This window comes from Ixodes scapularis, unplaced genomic scaffold (assembly GCF_016920785.2).
Source record: "Ixodes scapularis isolate PalLabHiFi unplaced genomic scaffold, ASM1692078v2 PGA_scaffold3__209_contigs__length_174095766, whole genome shotgun sequence".
In the NCBI taxonomy this organism is placed as follows: domain Eukaryota; kingdom Metazoa; phylum Arthropoda; class Arachnida; order Ixodida; family Ixodidae; genus Ixodes; species Ixodes scapularis.
The window spans coordinates 137,459,991-137,485,890 of NW_024609868.1; the positions used below are offsets into that span (position 1 = coordinate 137,459,991).

General features: G+C 44.1%; 1 protein-coding gene across 1 annotated transcript in view; it reads left to right on the plus strand.

The window, feature by feature from the left end:
- Nucleotides 1-6,472: 6,472 nt before the first annotated feature.
- The window catches only part of LOC120851061 (evasin P1096-like), a 33,069-nt gene continuing 13,641 nt past the window's right edge, over nt 6,473-25,900 (plus strand). Inside the window, exons 1-2 of the mRNA XM_040223615.1 lie at nt 6,473-6,537; nt 12,025-12,109. Coding sequence (XP_040079549.1) covers nt 6,473-6,537; nt 12,025-12,109 — 150 coding nt within the window. The remainder of the gene's footprint in view (nt 6,538-12,024; nt 12,110-25,900) is intronic.

The following is a 25,900-nucleotide window of genomic DNA, read 5'->3' on the forward strand; positions in this document are numbered from 1 at the left end:
CGCACCTGTCGTGACGGATGCAGCTACCCGTAGCGAAGTTCTTCTGGAAGGTAACCACCAGTTGCTCGTGGGAAGAGGAATAGGCGTCGCACGAGGAGTAGCTGAACTTCAGGATGGCCGCACTGTGGTCCTCGTGACGAACTTCCGGAATGAAACGCAACACCTCACAAAAGGTGCAGCCGTTGGCCACGTCGAGGATCTCCGAAACTCCGCCGAAATCGCCGCCATTACTGATGAATCCTCGCCACCTCAGCAAGACGGTACGTCGCCAGCGCAACTCGACGTCGACCCTAAGCTTCCGGACCCGAAACGACGGCAGCTGATTAACCTCCTCGCCGAATACCGTGACTGCTTTGCGACGTCGTCGAAGGTACGCCAAACAGCCGTTGCGAAGCACCGCATCATTACCGAGGACGACGCGCGCCCTGTGCATCGATCACCGTACAGAGTCTCCGTTAAAGAAAGGGAGGTGATCCAGGAGCAAGTTCAAGAGATGCTGAACGACGACATAATCCAGCCATCAAGCAGTCCGTGGGCCTCTCCAGTCGTACTGGTTAAGAAGAAGGACGGAACGCTTCGGTTCTGCGTGGACTACCGGCAGCTGAACGCGGTGACGAAGAAAGACGTCTACCCACTCCCCCGAATCGACGACACGTTAGACCGGCTGCGCCACTCTCGATACTTCTCATCGATGGACCTGAAGAGCGGCTACTGGCAGATCGAAGTCGACGAACGGGACCGAGAGAAGACAGCTTTCGTCACGCCGGATGGGCTGTACGAGTTCAAGGTAATGCCCTTCGGACTATGTACGGCGCCAGCAACTTTCCAGGGTGTTATGGACACCGTACTGGCAGGACTGAAGTGGCAGAGCTGTCTGGTCTACCTCGATGACGTCGTGGTGTTTTCCAGCGACTTCGACGAGCACTTGCGACGACTCCGAGCTGTTCTTCAAGCCATACGGACCGCTGGACTCACCCTCAAGCCGTCAAAGTGTCGGTTCGCCTATGACGAACAGAAGTTTCTAGGTCACGTGGTTAGCAACGAAGGCGTGCGCCCAGACCCTGAGAAGACTCGCGCCGTCGAGTCATTTCCAGTGGCGACAGACAAAAAGGCCGTGCGAAGATTCCTTGAACTTTGCGCCTACTATCGTCGCTTCGTTCGGGATTTCGCACGGATTTCCGCACCGCTCACAAACCTCACGAAGGACACCGAGAGGTTCGAATGGGCCGAGGAACAGCAGCAGGCATTCGATGAGCTGAAGCGACGACTCCAGACGCCTCCGGTTCTTGGGCATTTCGATCGGGATGCGGACAGCGAGATTCACACTGACGCAAGTAACGCAGGACTTGGCGCGGTACTAGTTCAAGTACAAGAAGGCACCGAACGAGTCATCGCCTACGCAAGTGGGACACTGTCCAAGGCAGAGAGAAATTACTCCACGACTGAGAAAGAATGCCTTGCGGTCGTCTGGGCAATCACGAAGTTTCGTCCGTACTTGTACGGATGCCCGTTCCGCGTAGTCAAGGACCACCACTCGCTCTGCTGGCTTGCGAACCTCAAGGACCCGTCAGGACGCCTCGCTCGATGGAGCCTCCGGCTACAAGAGTTCAACATGACTGTGGTTTACAAGTCAGGACACAAGCACATCGACGCTGACTGCCTGTCCAGGGCCCCTGTTGAAACACCTTCCGGCAGCAGCGACGACGATGATGACGAGTGCTTTCTAGGGGCAGTGCACACCGATGACATGGCACGACGTCAACGAGACGATCCGGAGCTGCGAGCCTTAATCGAGCACCTGGAAGGGCGCGGCTGTACCGTACCCCGTATTTTCTCACGAGCCGTGCCGACCTTCGCCATTCGACAAGGTGTACTCTACAAAGAGAACTTCGGGGACAACAACTCGCCGTGGCTGCTGGTAATCCCGACCGACCTTCGAGGGGAGATCTTTCAAGCATGTCACGACGACCCGACATCCGGACACCTTGCATACAGCCGGACACTGGCCCGTATTCGTCAAAAGTATTACTGGCCCAAGCTCCCCAAGACCGTCCACCTGTACACACGATCATGCCACGAGTGCCAGCGACGCAAGAAACCTCCGACGAGGCCGGCCGGACTCCTGCAGCCTATTTCTCCTCCAACTGCACCCTTCCAGCAGATCGGAATGGATCTACTTGGTCCTTTTCCGCCTTCGACGTCGGGGAATCGCTGGATCATCGTCGCCACAGATTATCTCACGCGGTACGCCGAAACGAAAGCTCTTCCTTCGGGGACTGCTGTGGAAGTTGCCAAGTTTTTCATTGAGTTCATCGTCCTCCGGCACGGCGCTCCAGAAGTTCTGATTACAGATCGCGGATCATCGTTCATGGCACAACTGACCCAGGAAATCTTCCGACTCAGTCACACCAGCCATCGTCGTACAACTGCGTACCACCCGCAGACCAACGGGCTGACGGAGCGACTCAACAAGACAATCGCCGATATGATCTCTATGTACGTCGACGTAGAGCACAAGACGTGGGACGAAGTGCTGCCCTACGTCACGTTCGCCTACAATACGGCGGTTCAAGAGACCACTGGATTCACCCCTTTCCAGCTGGTACATGGTCGGAAGGTAACGACCATGCTGGACGCCATGCTGCCCCATGAGCCATCTGACAACGAGAGCGACGACGCCCAGGCGGTTGCTCAACGCGCCGAAGAAGTTCGCCAGCTCGCCCGACTCCTGATTCAAGACCAGCAACGCGTCGACGCCGGCCGCTACAACCTTCGTCGCAGGGACATCCACTTCCACCCCGGAGATAGGGTGTGGGTATGGACGCCCATCCGTCGCCGCGGCCTCAGTGAGAAATTGCTGAAACGATACTTTGGACCCTACAAAGTGCTTCGTCGACTCGGGGATCTGAACTACGAAGTGATGCCCGACGGAACACGGACTTCGTCACGCCGCCCTCCATGTCCGGAAGTCGTCCACGTCGTGCGCCTGAAGCCGTACTACGCTCGATAGGACTGTGGATCTTATGTGTTTCAAATGACTCTTTAGTTTGCCGTTCTTTTTATGTGCTTTGTTTTGTTTTGTGTTGCCTCGAGGCGATGCACTTTTTAAGGGGGGAGTAATGCCGCGCGCCATGTAGGCAGCGCGGCCGTAGCCTAACGGTTATCGCGCTTGCCTCCCACGCGAATGGCCAGGGTTCGATTCCTGGCCGTGGCTACGGATTTTTGTTTACACTGTAATGTGATGTTCTAGTGAATTCGAGAACCGTGTAGCTGATTCGAGGTTGGAATGTTCTACGCGTCGAACCTTCTACATCGAATGCTCCAGAAGCCAACGAGTGTACAAAAGCGGCTCCGCCTGGCAAGCAGGAGTCAGTCTCGCCCCAGCGCTCGATTCTGCTGACACGCCGACTTCGACGCCCGCGACGCTCTGCTTTCTTCTGTTTCCTTCTTTATTTTTGGCTCAAGTTCGCCACATTAAACGTTTATTTATTTCTGTTTATTTCTTGTTTATTGGTCACGACTCACCACCCGTGACAAATTGACAATATATATATATATATATATATATATGCAGGGAGGTTCAGCTAAGATTGACAACAAATCCTACAATTAGTGTATTTCATGTAAAAAGAAACAGTTTCTGGGAACCTCAATACAAGTGGTGACGAACGTCAGAAATTGCCCAATACTTACTAGTTTGTTGGATAATAGTATAAACTTTACTATATAATTTTTTTGAGTTAAATTCACATATGTGTAAAAGTAGAAACCTGCAGGGCGCTAACAAAAGGGGTCCATATCACAAGAGCGAATGACATTTTAGCGAACAGCGACATTTGAGCGAATCGACGTTTTAGCGAATAACGGGGGCGCGCGTTAACCCATCCGCCGCGCTGCGCTTACTCCGCTTCGCGGCGACAGTCTGAGGCGGCTCATTACAAAAATGTAAACCCATTTAGCCCACTCGAAAACGCCGCTTCGCGGCGTCCGACTATTCGCTAAAGTGTCATTCGATGAAACGTGGGCGTTCGCTAAAACGTCATTCGTTCAAGTGAGTGCCTTGTGCCACTAAATCAGTAATTTTAAGAAAGACTTTCAGCGCTCCAGAGGCGTAGTACTCCGCTGAAGTTACTACTCATGGAGCAGGTACAAGGCTAGCGGACGCGGTAAGGCGCCCGCGCGATTTTTCCGCCGCTGATGACACTCCCAGCCTCGTGCCTGCTCTAGTAGTGGTAACTCTCGCACTACTACGCTTCTTACGCGATCAAACCCTTTCTGAATATTACTACTACCTTTGCACGCTAAGTATGCCGCGCGCGTCTATTTACTCTTCGAGAAGGTGTACTTTACCGCCGCAATTATGACTTACAAGGACGACCATGGCTACTTGCAGTTTCGCGCCTTTGCAAAGATAACTTATTCGTTTGTTCCACGACGACCCTACCACTGCTCACTTCGGATTTTCCAAAACATAGAGCAGAATTCGCGCAAAATTCTTTTGGACTGGCATGTAGTACACCATTTGCACGATATGTTAAAACACGTAATCAATGCCAGGCAAAACAAAAACCTCGAACAAAACCTGCATTAACCTTAAGTCCTATTCAGCCTCCCAAATATTCATTTCTTCGTATTGGTATTGATTTCATCAGTTCTTACTCGTGCTTCTAAACTAATAACCACTGAATAATTGTAACTGTCAATATTTCACGTGCTACAATAAGACAAAGGCGGTGGAAGCCACCACAACGCTCGAAGCCGCTAACTTTTTTTTTCTCATTTCAACTTGCTTCGTCACGGTGCCCCCAATACATCATCACCGATCGCGGTAGTTTTTTTAGAGCACAAGTCTTTCAAGAACTTATACGTCTCACCGATATCGTTCAAAATTTTGCGTGCGTATCATCTACAAACCAATGGCCTCACCGAACGTTTACATCGCACATTAACCAACAGAATCACAATGTATTTGGCAGATGACCACAAAAACTGGAACACAATCCCTCGATATCTATCTGGCGCTTACAACTGCAGCCACTAAGCCGTGGCAGGACATTTCCCCTTCTACCTTCAATACGCACGGTAACCGCTTTGCACCTTAGGTACCCTTTTGCCTTACGCTGACGACGCTTCACTCGATCGTCACGCCGATGATCTACCGTGCAGAAGGAACAGGGTCAGATTCCAGAATCCGCAGAAACAGCAATGACATCACATTATTCACAGACTCATACACAGGTGGATCGCCCCTTTTTCTGCCCGGGAACATAATATTCGGAAAGAAGACGAAGTGGGTCTCCCCTGATCTTGCTCGTCTAACCCGTGCTCTTCGAATCTGGGGCAACCGACTGCCGAACTGGCTGTTGACTTATTACAAGAGCTGCATCATCATAATCATCCCATTAAGCCAACCTGACATCATCTTACAATACACATATATCATATCTACTGTGAGGACGGGCATTAAAACGGCACTGTTACAATTAAATATATTTACACATTCAGAGTACTTTCTACTTTGGGAATCGACATATCGTATTCGACACAATTTATAATGATGTTGACTAAGACACGCTTGTTTACCTATTCATATTTTGATTCTTAAGATGTCCTTGTTTTATATACCGAAACGTCTGATATAACTTGTGTTGTGAAAGAAGTCCGAAGTCGGGAAACTAATATCTGAAAAAATGCTTAGGGAATTCACCAAAACATTGACCAGATCCTCGAGCTCTGTTTGAAAGTATTCGCATCCATGACATTTTTTTGAGTTGCACTGTAAAATGAAACAATTTATTAATTGCCTTTGTTGACCAAACTTATCAAACCGATAATGATTACTTCAACCAATACTTTTACATTGCTACAAGCAGGTTACATAACTGTGTTTTTATTTTCAGCGCCATGTGGAGAGCAAGTCGTCTTCTTCTTTAGGATGATTTGCGGTAACGTCAGGACGATGTCGAGTACTGATCGGCTTCGATTGGAGGATACTGGGTAGGCCTCAATGCTAAATGCCTTGAGGTCTACCCACTACTTTTTTTAATCAGCCAATAAGACCTTGGCGTTGTACCATCATCGTAACCGCTGTGCAAGAAGCAGACAAACTTGCACTCTACATTAACACGAAACCTATAGTCTTGACGCATGCTTTCATTACCTCGCACTGCCACCTATGAGCACAATATACTGTTTCATGTTTTCTCGCATGATATTATGACTCATCTATTCCAGGATGTAAAACATATGATTGCATAGGTACTTGTATGGTTGCTGTGCAGTAGCTGCGTGAAACAACGATGAAAAAGTTTTCTATTGTCTAGGTGTTGGCCTGCAAGCTTGCGCAGGCAGAGGAGTTATGACGTCAAAAGAAAATTTTGTAAGAATAAAGTACACCTTGTTTGTCTCTCCGTTCCATATAAAAATACCTGTTTCCAGCACAATCCACTAAATCTTCGTTCAACATCTCGAGATGGAACTCAACGCCTTTACGATTCTACAAATTGCCGTATTCATTGCCGTTGGGTATCATGCCAAGTAAGTGTTATTTTATTCAGTGAAGCATATACGTATAACTTTTAAACTTGAATACAACATATAACTCGTAATGGCCACATATTCGGACAATGAATATTCCTATGTTTATGACCGATGTGGCGTCGCGGGCGGCCACCCCCAAGGCACAGGTCCTCAAACCGCCCGCTTAATTCTTTTGTTTTTTTAATTTCACGGCTCTGTTAGAAAGTTCCGGTAGCATCTTGTAACGTATCGCTTGTTCTTCTATGGAATGTTCCAGACTACGTAGTCTGTATAAAAATAGCTGATACCTTAACGTGGCGTAGGTCGCATTATCGTTGCTATCACGGATTTCACGGTTTTATTTTTTATAAGTTTGTACTCATGAGTTCGTGTAATTAAGCAATTATTTTCAGTTTTACATTTTTCCTGTCATTTCCCATCAGTCGCAAGATATAAAATTAACTTTGGGTAGTTGTCTTTGCTATTTGACTTGTGCAATTAAAGCAGCTAGATACCCGTTCCTCGTAGCCGCTCGAGACAAAATACGCTGGCATCTTTTGACCCGGGGGTCTCGAACTCATTTGAACCCAGATAGCCCACCCCCAAAATGTCGAGGGCACACATAGGGGGGAGGGGAAGGGGGGAGGGGGGAGTATATATATTAGGACAAAAAGCGATCAAAATAGCGATTGTGTTTCACGTTGCAAAGAAGTCGAGTATTTTAGCGACACCCAGAGATTTTCTAAAGAGGGAATCTCGTGTTATTTGCCGTTTGTAAAATATTTGTGTTCTCAGTTCCGTCCCTACTTTTAATTTGTGCTTTGTGCAATTACAAGATTCAGAATGCCACCATCCGGTTAAAGTGCTGGAATGTTTCAATACAACTATGAACCAAGTACACAATCCTTACTATGTCGCTAAATTCACTCGGGAAGTATCAGAGTTCAATATGTCTCGAAATTCTTTACGTACGGTATGTTTTGCTCTCTTGACAATTTTTATAGCAGAATTAAAACACTATACTTGTGTCTTAAAGGTATGTAAGACAAAATATCCCTTGGTCTATAATAAAATAGAATAGTGGCAAAATGTTACAACGTCATAAGGGGAGAGCTACATTCCTAGTGGAAATGAATAGACGACAAGAGCTCATTATTTATGGAGCATTCAGAACTCAAGGCATATAGGAACAGGAACTCGCAACCACGGGCAGCGTGTGGCCCGCGGGCCGCGTGTTTGAGACACCTGCTTTCGGCTGTAGAGCGTTTGGTATCCCAAAATTGTTGCAAGTTTCACGACACAAAATTATATATGCTTTTTCTAGTTACAGTATATTTCAGCTGCTGACCATATTAGACCCCGTGTTGCTGCTGGATGTTTCCGAAGTAGGTTAATACCGCACAAGATGACCCGCGGTAAACAAATGTAGAGACACTATCAAGCATTTGGACTGCCTAAATAATTATAAGCTAATACATGAAACTGCGATTCCTTGATACAATATTGTATTAAGGAATCGCAGTTTCCACTGTAGGTAAAAGGTATATACCTTTTACATACAGTGGAATTTTCATCTATCACACTCCTCAAGCGGACAGTATGTCTTATTGTCCGTCGAGCTCCCTTATCAATGTGTCATTTGTTGAAGTCTTTGGCATCAAATTATCAAATATGCAGCTTCCAGCGTATTTGCACAAATATTGATCAATCTAGAAACCTTAACCTGGAGAGAGTTGCGTCCATTTAAGAACTTACATTTGATTCGAAGATTGCTTAAAGCAAATACTCTGCTCAGCCTATTTATCAGCTGTGCACATAAAAATGCATGCATCGTGTCATTTATTTCCAAGAGTATCGCCTGATCTCATTTTTTGTATCTTGTTTTTTGTATATCAATGAAGACGGTGAAAAAGAATTGCATTATGGCTAATTTTCACGCTAGAGAAAATGGGCGTATTATTTACTACCACGCTTTCGGTTTGTTTCCTCTAAGGTTTTCTTTTTTAATTCTGAATTCTTGTTTGTTGATATATGCACGTCGTCTATACTCGTTTTCACCATAAGAACTGTAGTGAAACAAGGCCGGCTTGTCGCGGAAAATTACTAATTTTCCCCTTCATGTGGACAATTAAGATATATGCAGGTGAATTCTAGATTATATATAAGTAATCTTAATAAGACGAACAGGTTCCAAACGCCAAAAGCATCTAATTTTCCTCCGTTAAACAAACCTTGTATGAACTACTTCGCGCCGTGTTTGAACAGTGCGTAAAACCTCGTTTTGTCTTGAGGTAAAGTCGGGTATAGAACGCTTGTATTTTATTACGCCTTAATTCATCTGAAAACACGTTACACGTGGACTGAGATACTATTTCTTTAATGATAATTTCAAAGAACAGAACGACTTCGTTGTTGTGACTTGATGTTACCATTTAAATATATCATGATGTCGTTGTAAATTTTTATTGTTATTTGGTTTCTGATACAATGATATGAAGGGAAAAAGCAACTGAAAGATGGCAAGGCTAGCAAACTATGTTTGTTGTGCAACTTATTGAAAATACTTCGTTCTTTGTAGGTTGTACCTTAAGAAACTGGATGCTAATGACATAAACATCGTTTGAACTAAAAAAAAAAACATTAACAATGTACTATCGATAATCTAGTTATCGACGTCCTGCCCACTCTTTGTAGTGTCTTCTATAAATTTGAGTTTCGTTTTCACTTTGCAAGTGTTTATTAGCGGAATGGTATAAGTAGTGGTGCCTGAGTTTCTATTATAATTTAGACGTATATATTATCTCAATATTGTGAGCGACTGTGCTCGTGCCTGAATACTTTTTAGAAAATGAATTTTTATCGGTACCCAGTGTTTCATTTACCGTCAACCTGTGCCAGGGACGCAGGACTTTATCAAGCTGCCATAGCAGCCTTTTAACCGTGTTTCGTCCTTTTTGTATAAACGAACAGCAGAACAACAACTTTGTATATTTAATGTTCTTACTTGACTATGCAAAACATTTAAAATTTGGTCACTAAAAGTGCTCATCATCAAAGATAAAAACTTTCCTTGAGCAATTGAATCGAGGCTCTTTGTCTGATTCCTCTATTGTATCTTGGGTTTCAGTTTTTAGACAATCTATACGATTTGAAAATACTGTGAAACTACACAATTTGTTTCTTTTATTTCCAATCATGCTTGGTTAGAGTGAAAGAAAGCGATACGTTGTATAGAAAACCTTCAGAGTACTGAACACACAGCACAGATATTTTTTAAATACGGTTTTCTTACCATTAGTCAGCTATTCATTCTTAAACTTTCAATGTATATCTATAACAAAACAATCAGTGACCCTACCCGCTTTTTTGACGCACTTCTTCCTAGTAACACACGATACAATCTTCGTCGTGGCTCCTATAGAATACCTTGGTCTAGGACAAATTATGGACATCACCAATTAGCATACTTAATACCTGATTTCTTTAATAAACATCCCGCTGTTAGGGAAATAATTTCAGATTGTGTATTAAAACACAGCTTTAAAATTAGTAAAAAGCGGTACCTTCTGTCATGTCACGTTGGGTAAATACTTTTAGATCGTATTTTCATTACGTATGAGTTGTATTACCTGTTTCATTTACTTCCAAAGTGTTGAGTGCAGTAACGATTCTATGGGCTCTGTACAAAATCAGCTGTGTTGATTGATTTTGATCTGATATTGTATCTTCTTGTACTTCTTTAATGTTCATTGTTCTTGTTTTCGCCTGCTGAGCATTGTAAACGGGTGATAGGAGCACTCAGGCAGAGATAATCTGCCTTTTGTCCTGTTACCCTTGACCTAGTGTCTAAATAAAACCAATTCAATTCAATTCAAAGCGTGGTGAACACACGCCCTTTTCCTATACATAATTGGGGTCTTGCTGAACATACTTCGTATCAGTGCTTCAGCGAAGATCAGGCGCAGTGTAGTGGCAACTAATATGCCCATTTAGAAAAGTAAAGTAAGCTCTGGAATAAGTGGGAAAATACTCAATATTTAACCTGGTGAATAATAGTTATCATAGCGAATTCAATTTAAAATACAAACAGATTTTATCTGTCGTAGGATATCATATGCACAACGTGATGATTTTAGATGAAGTCAAATATTGATTCACGTAAAAAATGGATAGTAATATTCATTAATATAATAAAATATTAGGTACGTCACCACCGAGGTTTCCCTCCAATATAAAGTATCCTGAACCATATCGATAATCCTTTTCCGGGATCTGTTGACTTAGAGAGTGTTCTACGTAATATACATTTTCTTTCATTGCTTCATAAATGATTTGAAACACTCTTGAATAGTGTTATTGCACCGATATTGCTGATGATATATGAAAAGGAAACAGTAAACCCACTGGCACACAATGAATGCTAGAATGATAGAGTGGTACTAGAGATATCGAGATCCTTAGTTACTACAAAACTGTACCTTGTGAATTGAAAGACGGGATACTGCTTCGTTTTGTAATGGTATCTGATGAAAAGCTTCTTGAAATTTTAAATTATAGTACAGCATTGAACGTGTTTTCAGATTTCCAAGACCACCCAATGCGTGTTTAAGTAGAATTCGTTATCTATATAATGCCTGCAAATAGCCGTGGAGTGGCCATATGCCAAAGATTATATTTTTTATTAATCACTAGAATGAGTTTTAAGTTTTAACCTGACACTTTTTATGGACTACCATACTGTGGTTGTTTTCAATGTATCTCATTCCCTTACTCTATGGTAGCACAGGTCTTAGTGCCACGACTATATATAAATAAATAAATAAATATATATATATATATATATATATGTATATGTATATATATTGCCTTACTCAGATCGTGGATTGGTGCAAATAAAATATTCATGTGTTTCGAACTATATGGTTTTAGCATCACGTATTGTACATATATATGGACTATAAATGAAAGCTTTAGTGACATATGTGCTTTCTTTAAATTTATGTAACATTCGATGTGTAGGAAGGATTTGTTTTATACATTGGTAAGGTAGTTTAGCCTGACATTAGCTGTCAAACTAACATTGTATCAAAACAGTGTATATTTCTGGCAGTATTCGAAGGTATGCAGTGCAATAGGCTTATAACGATACCACATATAACAATCTAACCCCTCTAACGATTTTTTTAGAGAACGATGCGCTTTTTCTTTTCGGTATTCAGTCCAGGTACGGCCATAATCGGTTATAACGATAATATTTTCGGGTTCTCTCAATATCCCTATACGCGAATGGCACTGTACTTCAATACGTAGTGTCGTAGTATAGTTTCTGGGTTAAGTTGCATTATATAATTTCAGGAGCCTGTTTTTACATAAAATGAGAAGTAAATATTCAAAACATTTTTGTAAATACTGGGTCCTTCAAGTGCTAAACTTAAAAAAAAAGAATTGCCTAAAACCTTTTGTTCCTGAAAGTACTGTTTCTAAACTTGTGTTGCATGTTTCTAGTACCCATACAGCTGCTGCCGGATCTGAGGAAAAGAAACCTAGTAACCATAAGGAAGACATTTATGTCGCGTATTGCGGCATGAACGTAAGTATTTTAAGTGATCAAAATATATTTTAATTAGTCATTACTAATAATTGAGCAAGGAAATACCTCTCAAAGGTTACTGATTCTTGAAGACAACTCTAACAAACTGTGACAAAGAATTCGAGGAAACCTCGAATTCAGTGCGCGGCAACGTGTCTAATGCAAATCTGGTATGGTAAAGTAAATATCTGAATTGATCCCTAGGAAAGTGCCGAGTTCTGCCACGTTGAGTACAACAGCATGACAAGTAGCTGCGCCGCCGACGTAACTCAGTAAATTTACCAGGTCCATAATTATTTCCGCATTACTGCATGCTTTGTCCGTTTTTTCTCCTTTCGGATTCGCCCCGGCAGCATCTACGGGGGCTATGTTGGCCGCCGACGGGTGGACTTCTCTATCGCACGCTTGTCTAAAGCTACACACACAAGAGCAACGAAAATAGACATCGCGCCGGGGTTACCATCCGAACTGCCACGGACGTTCTGATGTACTGTTGCGATCAATATGAGTGCGAACACCGCTCCGCGTGGCCCGAGGTACTATCAGTGCCCCTGTCGACTGCTCTTTGAAGTACACGTGCACCTTGGTTTCGGGATATATCGTCTACAGCGATCGCCGCACCACTCTGCACTTCCGAGTCGTCTGCTCCGAAAAACGGTTGGCGAAACCGCGAAACTGTTCGCCAATGACGAGCATTTTTTGCTAGCAATGTGCGCCAGCAAGAAATAACTTCTATAAACATCTTTAGGTTGATCCTTTCGATTAGGAGGTTTTAGTAGAATATTCCCCTGACTACGATAACAATACCCGATACTCCGCCGACGACTTTAAGCATGCATTATACCAGGGGAGGCCAAAACGCGGCTCTTTGCTGGGCCAAGTGCGGCTCGCAGATCCCCCCCCCCCCCCCCTCCCCCACGCCTTTCCGTGTTTCCCCAGAAAAAAAAGAAAGGATTTCAGAATAAAGCACGGCTCGCGGTTTGGCAGCCTTGAACTCCCATACGTACAGTCGTACAGCCTTGTGCCCCCATACGTACAGTCAGACTCTAAACAAAATTCAAACTTTGCACGAAGGACCTTGCACGAAGGACCGGGATGTCTAATTTTATTAGGGACTTTTCGTGTATCGCATACGCTTCGGATTTCTGGTCTTGTGCATGGCCGCCAGCTTAATCTGTACTCAACGTGACGAAAAACGCTCCCACTAATAATGAAGAACTCTATAGTACGGTCTACGGAAAGTCTATTCTTTGCCTTTAGTAGGAAAAAACTCGTCGAGCAATACACATCGGGAATGGGTTCACGTTTTAAGGCCGTTACAAGGAACATGACTATTTATTCCAAGCACTTAAAAAAGACAGAATACCCGTACTTGCTTTCAGGTGATTACAAAGCAAATAAAGAAAGGCTAGAAGCATCTTAAGCGGTTCTGTGTTAGGCAGCCGTTTGTGACGAGAGCTTAGAACGCGCAATTTTGGCCAGAGGGACCGCAATGTTACAAATAACCCGTAACAAAAAATGTTCGGTATATTAACATATTTATTTTTTATAAATCGATAAATAAAACTCCTAAACACGCCGGTTATGTTAATAGGCAGTTTTTGCAGAGCGTACGACACCCCTAAACTTCGTTTGGACGTACAGCGCACTGACGTTCAACCAGTCCTCCCAACTTTCACGAGCGACTTGTTAGCCCAGTTGTGCAACTTTTTAAAATAACCCAATAAGTGTGAATGACTGTAAAAAAATATTAATAATAATCGGGGTTTTCTTGGCCCTACTGCAAAACCTCGTGTTTTTTTTTTTGTTTTTTTTCGGAACTCTTTGATGCCTACTTTAGCTGTTTAATATCTTATCATGCACCGTCATCAAGCCTCTCGTAAAAGTTGGGGCCGTCCGTTTGACGTTAGTGGGCTGCACGGCGAACTGAAGTTTTGGAGTGTCGTATATGTGCCAAGGGGTGTAAGGACTACAACATTTTGTTTTTAGAATGATGAGCACGGCAATGCTCCTGGCGCGCACTGAAAATTGTACTTCAAATGCACAGCGCGAGCTTGCGGTGATAATGCTACACCGCACGGTAGCCTGTGATAAAAAAACTTTCTATCAATAACTATAGAGCAGTTTGATTACGTGTTGCAATACAATAACACCGAGACGGCGAGCAGCGAGTTGTGAGCCTGTGACGCGAAGACACCAATACTGTGAACGCTGCTCTTCCGAAGCTTGACGGTCAGCGTTCTCGGCTCTTTTTTTTTAGAGAACTAATGGCCAGGCAAAGCCGCAAACATATCTTCATCGCCCTCAAAAATATTCTGCCACAAACAGTAACCTGGCCGGTGCCAAAAACGCGCTCGCTCACCCCAAAGCTTCGCAATTTGAGGTTTCTGCAGCTTTTAAATAAGAGCATGCTCATTTTCCTAACGTGCATCAGCATCTACGTCACCTGTAATATGATCCCTTCATAACCGCTTCGCATTTGTAGACCAATAAATAATTTTTAGCGCGCTGAACAGCGTCAGCGCGAGCAGGCGCGCGGGATATCCTGGAGAATCTATCCCCGTCTCTTCCGTCATCTTGGAACTACCGCCCCGCCACCTATAGGGCGTTGGAGTTGCGAACAGGACTGAAGCCGAAATCCATCAGCTTTACTTCGCCCCTTTAAGATCGGGGAAACTAGGTGCTGTAGGGCTAGGCTTTGCGCGTGGTTTCATAGCTGGGAGCAGCCTTCACTCTGAGAAAAAAATTTAAGGTGCGGCTTGACGCGGCTCGCTATATAAGACAGTTAATGTTCTCGCATAAAAAAAAAAAAAAATCACGTATTAGTTTAGAGTTATTATTTTTTTTACACCGACTACTCTGACTAGCTAGGCGATCGCGGCGCAGAACATAGCGAGCTTGAAAACACTTCTTCCCCAAATAGAGAAAAAGAAAGCAACCTCTCTGAAATGTAGAAAAAAAAAACATCTCTCTTGCTCTTTATATATATATATATATATCTATATATATATATATAGATATATATATATATATATATAACTAGAAAAAAAATGGTGAAAAACAGTAACAAAGGACGATTTATTCTTCGACGTTTCGGCCGGAGTCCGGCTTTCGACACGAAGATCTTCGTCTTCCTCACGAAGGCCGGACTCCGGCTGAAACGTCGAAAAATAAATCGTCCCTTGTTGCTGTTTTTCAGCAAGGGTTTTTTCTTTTCTTCCAGTTATATACCCATGAATCCGGCCTCCGGCCGAATGCTTTAACACTCCAACAACATTTGGAAGTGCGACTTCTTTACTTTATATATATATATATATATATATATATATATATATATATATATATATATATATATATGGGTGATTTCATCTCAAATCGGGCAGGCTAAAAGTGTCAAATTTTTAATTTTCACGAAAAAAATACATGTTTTTGGGGTATTTCTCAAATGAAGGAGGGCGCAAACCGCATGTTCTCCCGATTTTTTGTTCTCGAGTTACGAGCCGTAGAAGCCGCAGTGGCAGAAACTAGTGTTTTTGCCTGCCGTCGCAGGTCGCGTGTTTGACACCCTCTGCTGACGTTATTGTATTCTCTACAGCCTTCTAACTTTTCCCCATCATTTAATAGGTATTATAAAGATACCTTGATGTATTCAAATATTTTTAGAAATTTGATTGTTTTCTAAAACACATGTCAAACTCGTCACTCCGGTCGCTTTTCGGTCAAATTTGACAGGTCATTACTTTGTCTGTACTTAAGGTAACTTTTCTTTCTTTGGCTCTACAGAAAGCCCAAAGCAAGCCCATTATAGATATAATAATATCATTATGATCTGTCGACTAGCCGCTCCGCTACCTTCACGTAAACGTTGTAAGAAATAACAATGTTGAAAGTTTGAGCTCGATTTTCTCAAAAACCGCCTTTTTGTAAATTTTGATTTTTTTTATTTTTTAAATTCATTTAGACATATTAGTCGACTATAAGAAAAAACAGTCTAGAAATGTAATATTTTGGTTGTATGTCCTCTGTTTGAGCCGCAATCGCGTTAAATGTGTGAACATTTGTTATTATTCACAACGTTTACGTGAAGGTAGCGGAGCGGCTACTCGGCAGATCATAATGATATTATTATATCTATAATGGGCTTGCTTTGGGCTTTCTGTAGAGCCAAATAAAGAAAACGTACCTTAAGTACAGACAAAGTAATGACCTGTCAAATTTGACCGAAAAACAACTGGAGTGACGAGGTTGACATGTTTTTTAGAAAGTAATCAAATTCCTAAAACTATTTGAATACATCAAGGTATCTTTATAATACCTATTAAATGAGGGGGAAAAGTTAAAAGGGTGTAGAGAAAACAATAGCGCCAGCAGAGGGTGTCAAACACGCGACCTGCGACGGCAGGCAAAAACACTAGTTTCTGCCACTGCGGCTTCTACTCTTCGTAACTCGAGAACAAAATATTTGGGGAACTTGCGGTTTGCGCTCTCATTCATTTGAGAAATGCCCCTAAAACATATATTTTTTTCGTGAAAATTAAAAGCTGGACCCTTTCAGCCTGTCCGATATGGGAAATTTCATCTCAAATCGGGCAGAATAAAAAAGTATGAATTTTAATTTTCACGAAAAAATATACGTTCTGGGGGCATTTATCAAATAAATGAGGGCGCAAACCGCATGTTCTCCAGATTTCTTGTTCTTCAGTTACGAAGCGTAGAAGCCGCAGTGGCAAAAACTAGAGTTTTTGCCTGTCGTCGCAGGTCGAGTGTTTGACACCCTTTGCTGGCGCCATTGTTTTCTCTACACCTTTTTGACTTTCCCCCCTCCTTTAATAGGTATAATAAAGATACCTTGATGTATTCAAATAGTTTTAGGAATTTGATTGTTTTCTAAAAAACATGTCAAACTCGTCACTCCGGTCGCTTTTCGGTCAAATTTGACAGGTCATTACTTTGCCTGTACTTAAAGTAAATTTTCTTTATTTGGCTTTACAGAAAGCCCAAAGCAAGCCCATTATAGATATAATAATATCATTATTATCTGCCAAGTAGCCGCTCCGCTACTTTCACGTAAACGTTCTGAAAAATAACAAATGTTCACACATTTCACGCAATTGCGGCTCAAATAGAGGACATGCAACCAAAATATTGCATTTCTAGACTATTTTTTCTTGTAGTCGACTAATATGTCTAAAAGAATTTAAAAAATAAAAATTTACAAAAATAGGGTTTTTGAGAAAATCGACCTCAAACTTTCAACATTTTTTATTTCTTACAACGTTTACGTGAAGGTAGTGGAGCGGCTAGTCGACGGATAATAATGATATTATCGTATCTATAATGGGCTTGCTTTGGGCTTTCTGTAGAGCCAAAGAAAGAAAATTTACCTTAAGTACAGAAAAAGTAATGGCCTGTTAAATTTAACCGAAATGCGACCGGAGTGACGAGTTTGACCTGTGTTTTAGAAAACAATCAAATTCCTAAAAATATTTAAATACATCAAGGTATTTTTATAATACCTATTAAATGATGGGGAAAAGTTAGAAGGCTGTAGAGAATACAATAACGTCAGCAGAGGGTGTCAAACACGCGACCTGCGACGGCAGGCAAAAACACTAGTTTCTGCCACTGCGGCTTCTACGGCTCCCCAGGTAGCACGCCAGAGGAATGCCCAACTTGGGCAAAGGTCTGGCAAACATAAGGGCCCAACTTTGGCGCAGTTCGGTTTTTGCACCATGGCATTCATCAGTGCCAAAGTACGGTGCCTAACTATAGCCTAAGTTGGGCGATCCTATGGCATGCCAAAGTTTGGCTCTTCTCCGGTACGCCAGAGGAGTGCCAAAGTTGGTGCCATACTTGAGCCATAACTGCCATAGTAAATCCTAATCTGGGAATTCGGGGCATGCCAAGGTTTGGCATTTCTCTGGTCTGCCAGAGGAGCGCCAAAGTTGGTGCCATACTTCAGCCATAACTGCCAGAGCAACGCCTAATTTCGGTATTTGGGACGTGCAAGGTTTGGCGTTTCTCTGGTCCGCCAGAGGAGCGCCAAAGTTGGTGCCATACTTCAGCCATAGCTGCCAGAGCAACGCCTAATTTCGGTATTTGAGACGTGCCAAAGTTTGGCTTTTCTCGGCTCCGCCACAGGATTGCCGAAGTAGTGCAATACTAGAGCTATAACTGCCACAGCAATGCCCAATTTGGGTATTTTGGACATGCCAAAGTTTGGCATTGCTCTGGTCCGCCTGAGGAGCGCTAAAGTTGGTGCCAGATTTGAGCCATAACTGCCATAATAAAACCTAAACTGGGAATTCGGGGCATGCCAAGGTTTGGCGCTTCTCTGGTCCGCCAGAGGAGCGCCAAAGTTGGTGCCATACTTCAGCCATAGCTGCCAGAGCAACGCCTCATTTCGGTATTTGGGACGTGCTAAGGTTTGGCGTTTCTCTGGTCCGCCAGAGGAGCGCCAAAGTTGATGCAATTTTTCAGCCATAACTGCCAGAGCAACGCCTAATTTGGGTATTTCGGACACGCCAAAATTTGGCGTTTCTCTGATACGCCACAGGAGTGCCGAAGTGTGCCATACTTGAGCCATAACTACCAAAGCAACGCCTAATTTCGGTATTTCAGCCTCGCCGAGTTTGGCTTTTCTCTGGTCCGCCACAGTTGTGCCAAAGTAAGTGCCAGACTTGAGCCATAACTGCCGCAGTAAATGTTAATTTGTCGATTCGGGGCATGCCGAAGTTTGGCTCTTTTCTGGCTACCCACTGAAGTGCCAAATAAGTGCCAAAAGTGGCAAAGAAAGCCGAGAGGCCAGCCCAAGTTTCGAATATCTCTGGTGTGTCACAGAAGTGCTCTTTTACGCGTCCCAGGAGAGAAATAAAATAAATAAGCGTTGGAAGCACGATAGTAAGATGTCATCACCTCCGTTCCCAAGCAGCACGGCAATACTTTGCAGTATCTTGCCAGTGCCGGCCGAAAGTCGGTTACAATATCGCTCAACTGTCCAGTTTTGCACCACCGTTTGATACCCGGCAGGTATTGCCGTACAGCTGTTTCGCCCCGGCCTAGCGTTCGCGTAATATTGTGCGAAAACTCTACGATGCGTCTGCTTCGTATTGGCCGAACGTCGTGCAAGTATGTGTACGTTACATGTCATTTGTTGCATATCCAATCACTTATACGGACAAACAAATTTTTTCGATCGCTCCCCGAAGTTTATTAAACAACTATAATTACACACAGTGTATTCTCAACATATTTACAAAGGTCACACTTCTCTGTAAAACGAAAAGCAAATTATAAAATACAATTAACACTGTCCTCATGCCAAGCAAAACTCATCACACGTAAAACCGCGGAGAATGAAAGGAAAGCAGGGCGACTATCGGAATCATGCTTGCAGTGCACTTACTAATAAAAGAGCGATATCATGTAATCCTTGATAGATGCATAATCCAACTCAGGCACCCCACAAACACATTCGAGGAAGAAGGTTGCGCACATTCAACTGACGTCTCGTCGTCGGCGAAGAGCAGTTTTTGTCGAAGCGTGTCCAACAAACACATCACAAGTATTCCACGAACTCCGGTGCAAAAAATGACTGTTACCGAAAAATTGGCATGGACGTATTCCGACCGTTTACGACGAAAAAACACGGCCGCGTCTGCAACGCACGAAAGCAACAGAACACTGAAGAGCCCAGTTCGAAAACAGGACCTACGTGGCCTGCTTATTTCTATAACTAGGCAAACGGCGAAAACGACAGCCCCAGAGATCCCATCAGCGTGACAGAAAAAGTCACGTGACAAATTTTCGTCCAAACTTTTTTGTCCTACGCGTCCTATGTAGAGAGGTCACGCTGAGTAACGCGTTTCGCTTCATCCTTTTGATTTGCTTAAAGCGGCTGTCGCGCTCGCTGACAGCCACACGAAGACGCAAAAGCAGGTGGGGAGGATTTGCAAAAGGCGAGGTCGAAGGGGCATCAACAACGCATAAAAGGAAAGGCCGCTTCTGCCGGTGACCTTGTCGCCTTGCCTAGTCTGTCAGCGTGCGGCTTCCATTAAAGGGGTCATGAAACGCTTTTCCAACTTTTTCCTGTTTCGCTTTCCTCCTGAACTCATAAATCGCGCATTCCACCAAACAGTTGAAGAATACGAAAAGGGGGAGTCCCCTCTTGCTCGCACTCCCGTTTGTGTAATCCCGGACACATCCATTCTCCCCCTAGAAGATTAGCCCGTCGCTCAAAATTCAGACAAAAGTCGCTTTCCCCACCCCGTTCATTCCGAAGCTGACAGTGCTGTTGAAGCTACGTGCTCGTTGGGCCAGCCACACTTGCCACGTGAGCGTGGCAAATGTGGCTGCAGAGAATGAAGTCAGGTGATGAAAGGGAGGCGGCTGATTGGTCCGGCAAGCGTGTAGCTTCCACCACAATGTCAGGGGGTGAAGGGAATAAGTGAGGTCCGGTTGCGTGTGACGTCAGTTTGGACCCGATAACGCGCTTTTGGGACCGCGGTTGTATCACAGTGTAAAGGCAGAGAGGTTGCGAAGGGGAGGAGGTACGAAATAGTCCGCTCTGTTTTCAAATTTTCGCACTGAAAGTCAGGCTTTTGACTTTCTACCTTTTTCTTTTGGTCCACTGAACGATGTGCTATTAGTAAAATCCCAATCTAAAATGATTTATCCCAACCCAAAAATCGTTTCATGGGCCCTTTAAGGGCCTAAGAAAGATAATCTCCTTTCTTGAGAGCGAAATGGACGGGGTGGTTATGTTTTCCGGGCTTGTCGCCATCCGATAGACCTCAATTATTTCTCTCCCCATTTGCTCGCAGTGGCCTCCCATGGCTGTCGTGCCGGTGAAATTAGGAGCGCAAAAATACTCCACAAGCCGGGCGAAGACGTGATAAATGTAATAACAAAAACGGCTTGACATCACAAAAATAACAATTTAATTAAACGTTTCGCCTCCCATGCGGGGGGCATCTTCAGTAGAGCGCAGAGCGAGTGAGAGTCGCACAAAAAAGTTCGGTTATTTAGGCGTAAAGTTTGTGTACACGTCCGGCAGGGGCCACGGTTCTTGTTTACCAGCGATGAATCACTTCCGCGTTTGTCGTTCTGGATGAACTAAGATTCCAGCAGCTTCCTCGGTTCCCACCTTTTATCCCCCTCCAAGGTGGATGCCTTGTCAATGTCAAATTGGTGTCCTGACGTCCATGCGTGGTCGACGAGTTCAGACATGAAGCGGGTGGCGGTCCCGTGCGTGTTCTTTTAGTCTTGTTTTTCTTTTTCGTCTCGTCGCTCCAATGTAGGAAGCGTCACATTCCTTGCACTGTACCTGGTAAATCACGACCCTTTCTGCCTCTGGCAGGGTCGGATCTTTTGGCTTGGAGATAACATTGGCGATTGTTCTGTAGGGTTTGTATACAGTTCGTACCCCCAACGGCCCAAGGCCGCGTCCCAATGCCTCCGAAACCCTTAACGTAACGTGTTCGTTCGGCTCGATCCAGGCGCCGATGGGACATTTGTTTGTTGGTCAACAAGAACGCATTGGTCTTAATGAGTTGAAGTCAGACAGCTCCATCATGATTTTAAAGGCCGACAAAGGAAAAAGAACCGTTGTGCTTGATAGGGATGACTACATGAAGAAGATGTATGAAGTTATAAACGACAGTCACTATTTCGTGAGGCTATCAAGAGATCCCGCTGCTAAGTCCGAAAGAGAGTTAGTTGACCACCTTCGAGAGCTGAAAAAGAAAGGACGCATCAGTGACGACCTATACCGTCGTCTCTTCTCCTTTGACGCCGCGACACCCAAGATGTATGAACTCCCCAAAATTCACAAACGAGTTGCCCCCTACGCCCGATTGTATCTTTTATTAGTTCATCCACTTACAGCCTTTCCAAATATCTGGTTATGATTCTGAGCCCTCTTACAAGAAAGAATGAGTTTAGCCTCCGGAATTCCCATGACTTTGTTGAACTTATACGCGCTCAGACCCTGCTACCGCACGAGGCTATGGTATCCTTTGATGTGATTTCATTATTTACGAATGTCCCCAACGCCCTGGCGGTTGATGTCGCCCGTGACCGGTTGTTGGCAGACCAGTCGTTGTCCACTCGCACAACCCTCCTTGTTGAAGACGTTATACTCCTTTTGCGTTTTTGTCTCAACCAGTGTAATCTTAGTTTTAATGGGGACATATATCATCAGGTCAGCGGATGCCCTTTGGGGAGTTCAGTTTCCGTCACCGTCTCGAATCTCGTCATGGAATATGTTGAGGAAAGGTAATGTCTGGAATTGATTTCCCCGTGAAGTTCTACCGTCGTTATGTCGATGACACTTTTGTAATGGTTAACAGAGAGAACGTAACTGATTTTCACCGCAATTTGAATAGTGTCCACCCCTCAATTCAGTTCACCTGCGAACATGAAACCGATAGTACCTAGCCGTGTTTAGATGTACGTGTCCATAGAACTAGTGAACCTTTTTTTAAGATGGAGACATCCGTATATCGTAAACCATGTGACAGACAAAACTTTCTTGACTACCACTCTCATCACCCTACTCAACACAAAAGCTCAGTTGTAAGATCGTTACTTCATCGTTCAGAAACTGTCCCATCTAAGTCAACACTTAGCATTCAAGAACTTAGCCATGTGCGGGCGGCTTTGAAAAAACGTAACTACCCCGACTGGCTTGTCAATCGCGTTAAGAAACAAATGTCCCATCGGCGCCCGGATCGAGCCGAACGAACACGTGACGTCGTGTGCCTCCCGGAGGCATTGGGACGCGCCCTTAGGCCGTTGGGGGTACGAAAGAACAATTGTCAATGTTATCTCCATGCCAAAAGACCCGACACCGCCAGAGGCAGAAAGGGGCGTGATCTACCAGGTGCACTGCAAGGAATGTGACGCTTCCTATACTGGAGAGACGGGACGAAAAAGAATAACAAGACTAAAAGAACACGCACGGGATGTCGCCAATTCCACGAACGCCACCCGCTTCAAGTCCGAACTCGTCGACCACGCATGGACGTGAGGACACCAATTTGACTTTGTCAAGGCATCGACCTTGGCGAGAGATATAAGGTGGGGACCGAGGAAGCTGCTGGAATCTTGGTTCATCCAGAATGACAAATGCGGAAGTGATTCATCGCTGGTAAACAAGAACCGTGGCCCCCTGCCGGACGTGTACACAAACTTTATGCCTAAATAGCCGAACTTTTTTGTGCGACTCTCACTCGCTCTGTGCTCTACTGAAGATGCCTCCCGCATTGGAGGCGCAACGTTTAATTAAATTGTTATTTTTGTTATGTCAAGCCGTTTTTGTTATTACATAAATTAGGAGCGCAACCGGGACATTTTCTCCCGTGAATGACTATCGGGTGCTTTGACTCCGAAGCAGCTCTTTCGGCGTCCATTTGATGTTCTCGGAGTCGGTCGTTGAGGCATCGCCCCGTTTGCCCGATGTACCTGGTCCCGCAGGACAGGGGGATCGCGTACACTTCCTTCGGTTCCTCTCCTTCCGCCAAGATTTCTCTTTCCGGTACTCCCACGGAGCGGGCGGGTTTTGAGGTTGAAGCCGAAAATAAAGTTCGGTCTTTCCACTTTTTTTTGCGTTTCCTCCTCTCCTGCCCTCCTTTCCTCACTTCACCGCCCTCCTCCGAGGGGCCAACACGGAGAATGGATTAGGAGACGCCTCCGTTAATCCGGCATAACCCGCCGTAGAGGGGGCGTGCTGCTTGACTAGAAATTATCTCGCTGCACAAAAAAAAAAAGAATAAATAAATAAATAAATAAAAATAAAAAAGAAAAAACGTCGCGGGCAGCGATTTAATGCGCTTTGCCGGATGCGTAATGCTTCGTCCGCCTTGAACAAGCTGGTATGCATTAGACTAACATTTTTCGAAGCGCGGCAGGTTTAGTGTAGGTGCTATCATAATGGTCCTGCAAGACTTCCCTGTCCGCCACAAGCTAGCCAATAATTCAAGGACATAACGACGGCAGCGTATTCAAACAGTGTAAAATAAAATGTATATAATATTTATAAGAACACCATCGTCTTCACTGCTTGGCTTTCAAAATTTTAGCGCCGCAAATAATCGTAATCAAAATATTTTTATAACTGAAGACCCCTCGTCGTGCATCGAACCCAAAATTACGCTTATGTGAAACATGATTCGGCGCGGGAGCAGCTCGAGTAACCGTAATTTTTTTTTTTTTTTTAACGTGGATTTTGTTTTTTAATCTTACTGAAGTACCATTGGCAGAACACGAATCGCATACTTGGAAGGATCTGAAAACTCATATAGCTGGTTGAGTGAATGCAATACTATCGCATTCGTTGAAGCTCGATTTGTTGATTCGAACTTCAACAAATCACACGCACCCATTCTCCCTATTTCTGTTTACCCAGTCATAGTCGTTCCCTCACGATGCAATACGAGTACAAGTAACGGCAGTTTATGCAATGTTGACGATACACAGCCGTGATCGCACGGTTTTTAGAAGCGCTATAGAACGAGCACAAGCGTCGAATTTCGGTACTCTGATTGATTTCTGTCTACCCGCCGTGACACCACACGAGAAAAGCGATTTCGTTCTGTCTGTGAAACTAGGAACAAAGAAATCAAGATATAATCCCGTAATAAAACAACGCGAAATGGATCTCTGCAGCCAATACCCAACCGTTCGCGAGGTGACTGGGCAAAAGCATATATTACCTCCGTGCCTTTACCCTCTGCGCACCGCCAGAGAGAGTCATACAAACTCCTTTGCGCTATTATCAACACGATTGCGTTTGCAAGCCGGTAGTTTGACTCGGCTGGGATTCGTCCCTTCTGACTTTCATAGCTCTCTATGAAACCAGAAAGGTAGATACTTTTCTCCATTGGGTTGGTTTGCCCGGGGCCTCCAGTTATTTACGGCCAAAATCACACTAGAGGCGCTTCAGCAATGTTTACTCTGGTCGACACACGTGCTCCTTAAAGATGCCTGTCGTCAACTCTTTCCCAAAAGATACTTGAAGAGCCAATCTTAGAGGCCGACGGATAACGAGGCCTTAGACCTCAAAGAAATTATAACAGAAATTTGGCGTCGTCATTCCCAAACTGGTTGCCGGACGAAATCCAGGGTTGGTAATGGTAACATAAGATACGTACGGCAGAATTCCCTGCCATAAATAAAATGACTTGGCTAACGCCAATGTAACGCGAAATAGGTGCAAAGAGTTTTGCGATAGGAAGCGTAAACCGAAAAAAAGGAGAAAAAAAAAAAAGAAAGAAAGAAAGAAAGAAAGAAAGAAAGACTGAAGAAAAGGAGAAATTAGAAAAAATATCTCTGGTGACTTGGCCAAAAAAAATTCTGTTCATGTGATTTTTCTTGCCACGTGACCAAACAAAAAAAAAACGAAAAAAAAAAATAACACGAGAAAAAAAACCCTTCCCTGCCCGGTTTCGAAGCTAGGCCCTCTTGATCGCGAAACTAGCGCGCTATCCGTTGCGCCACTATAACTTTTTTTTTTTATTTCTTTATTGCAGCCAACATAACTTTTTTTTTTCTTTCTTTATTGCAAGTTGCGCCAACATAACTTTGCCAGTAATGCTCACGCATTCCCACATCATAGGCGAAAGCTTAGGTGCCTTCGCAGTTTTTCATGCATGTGTTATTTTTATTTGTGTCAAGGGTTCACGTCCAGAATGCTTTTAGAGTTTTCGACCAAAACGAGTTTTCTTCATCCGAGTCACCGTCTAGAACCAGTAGACCGCACTGGGTCGTCCGGCTAATCAAGCAGCTATTTTC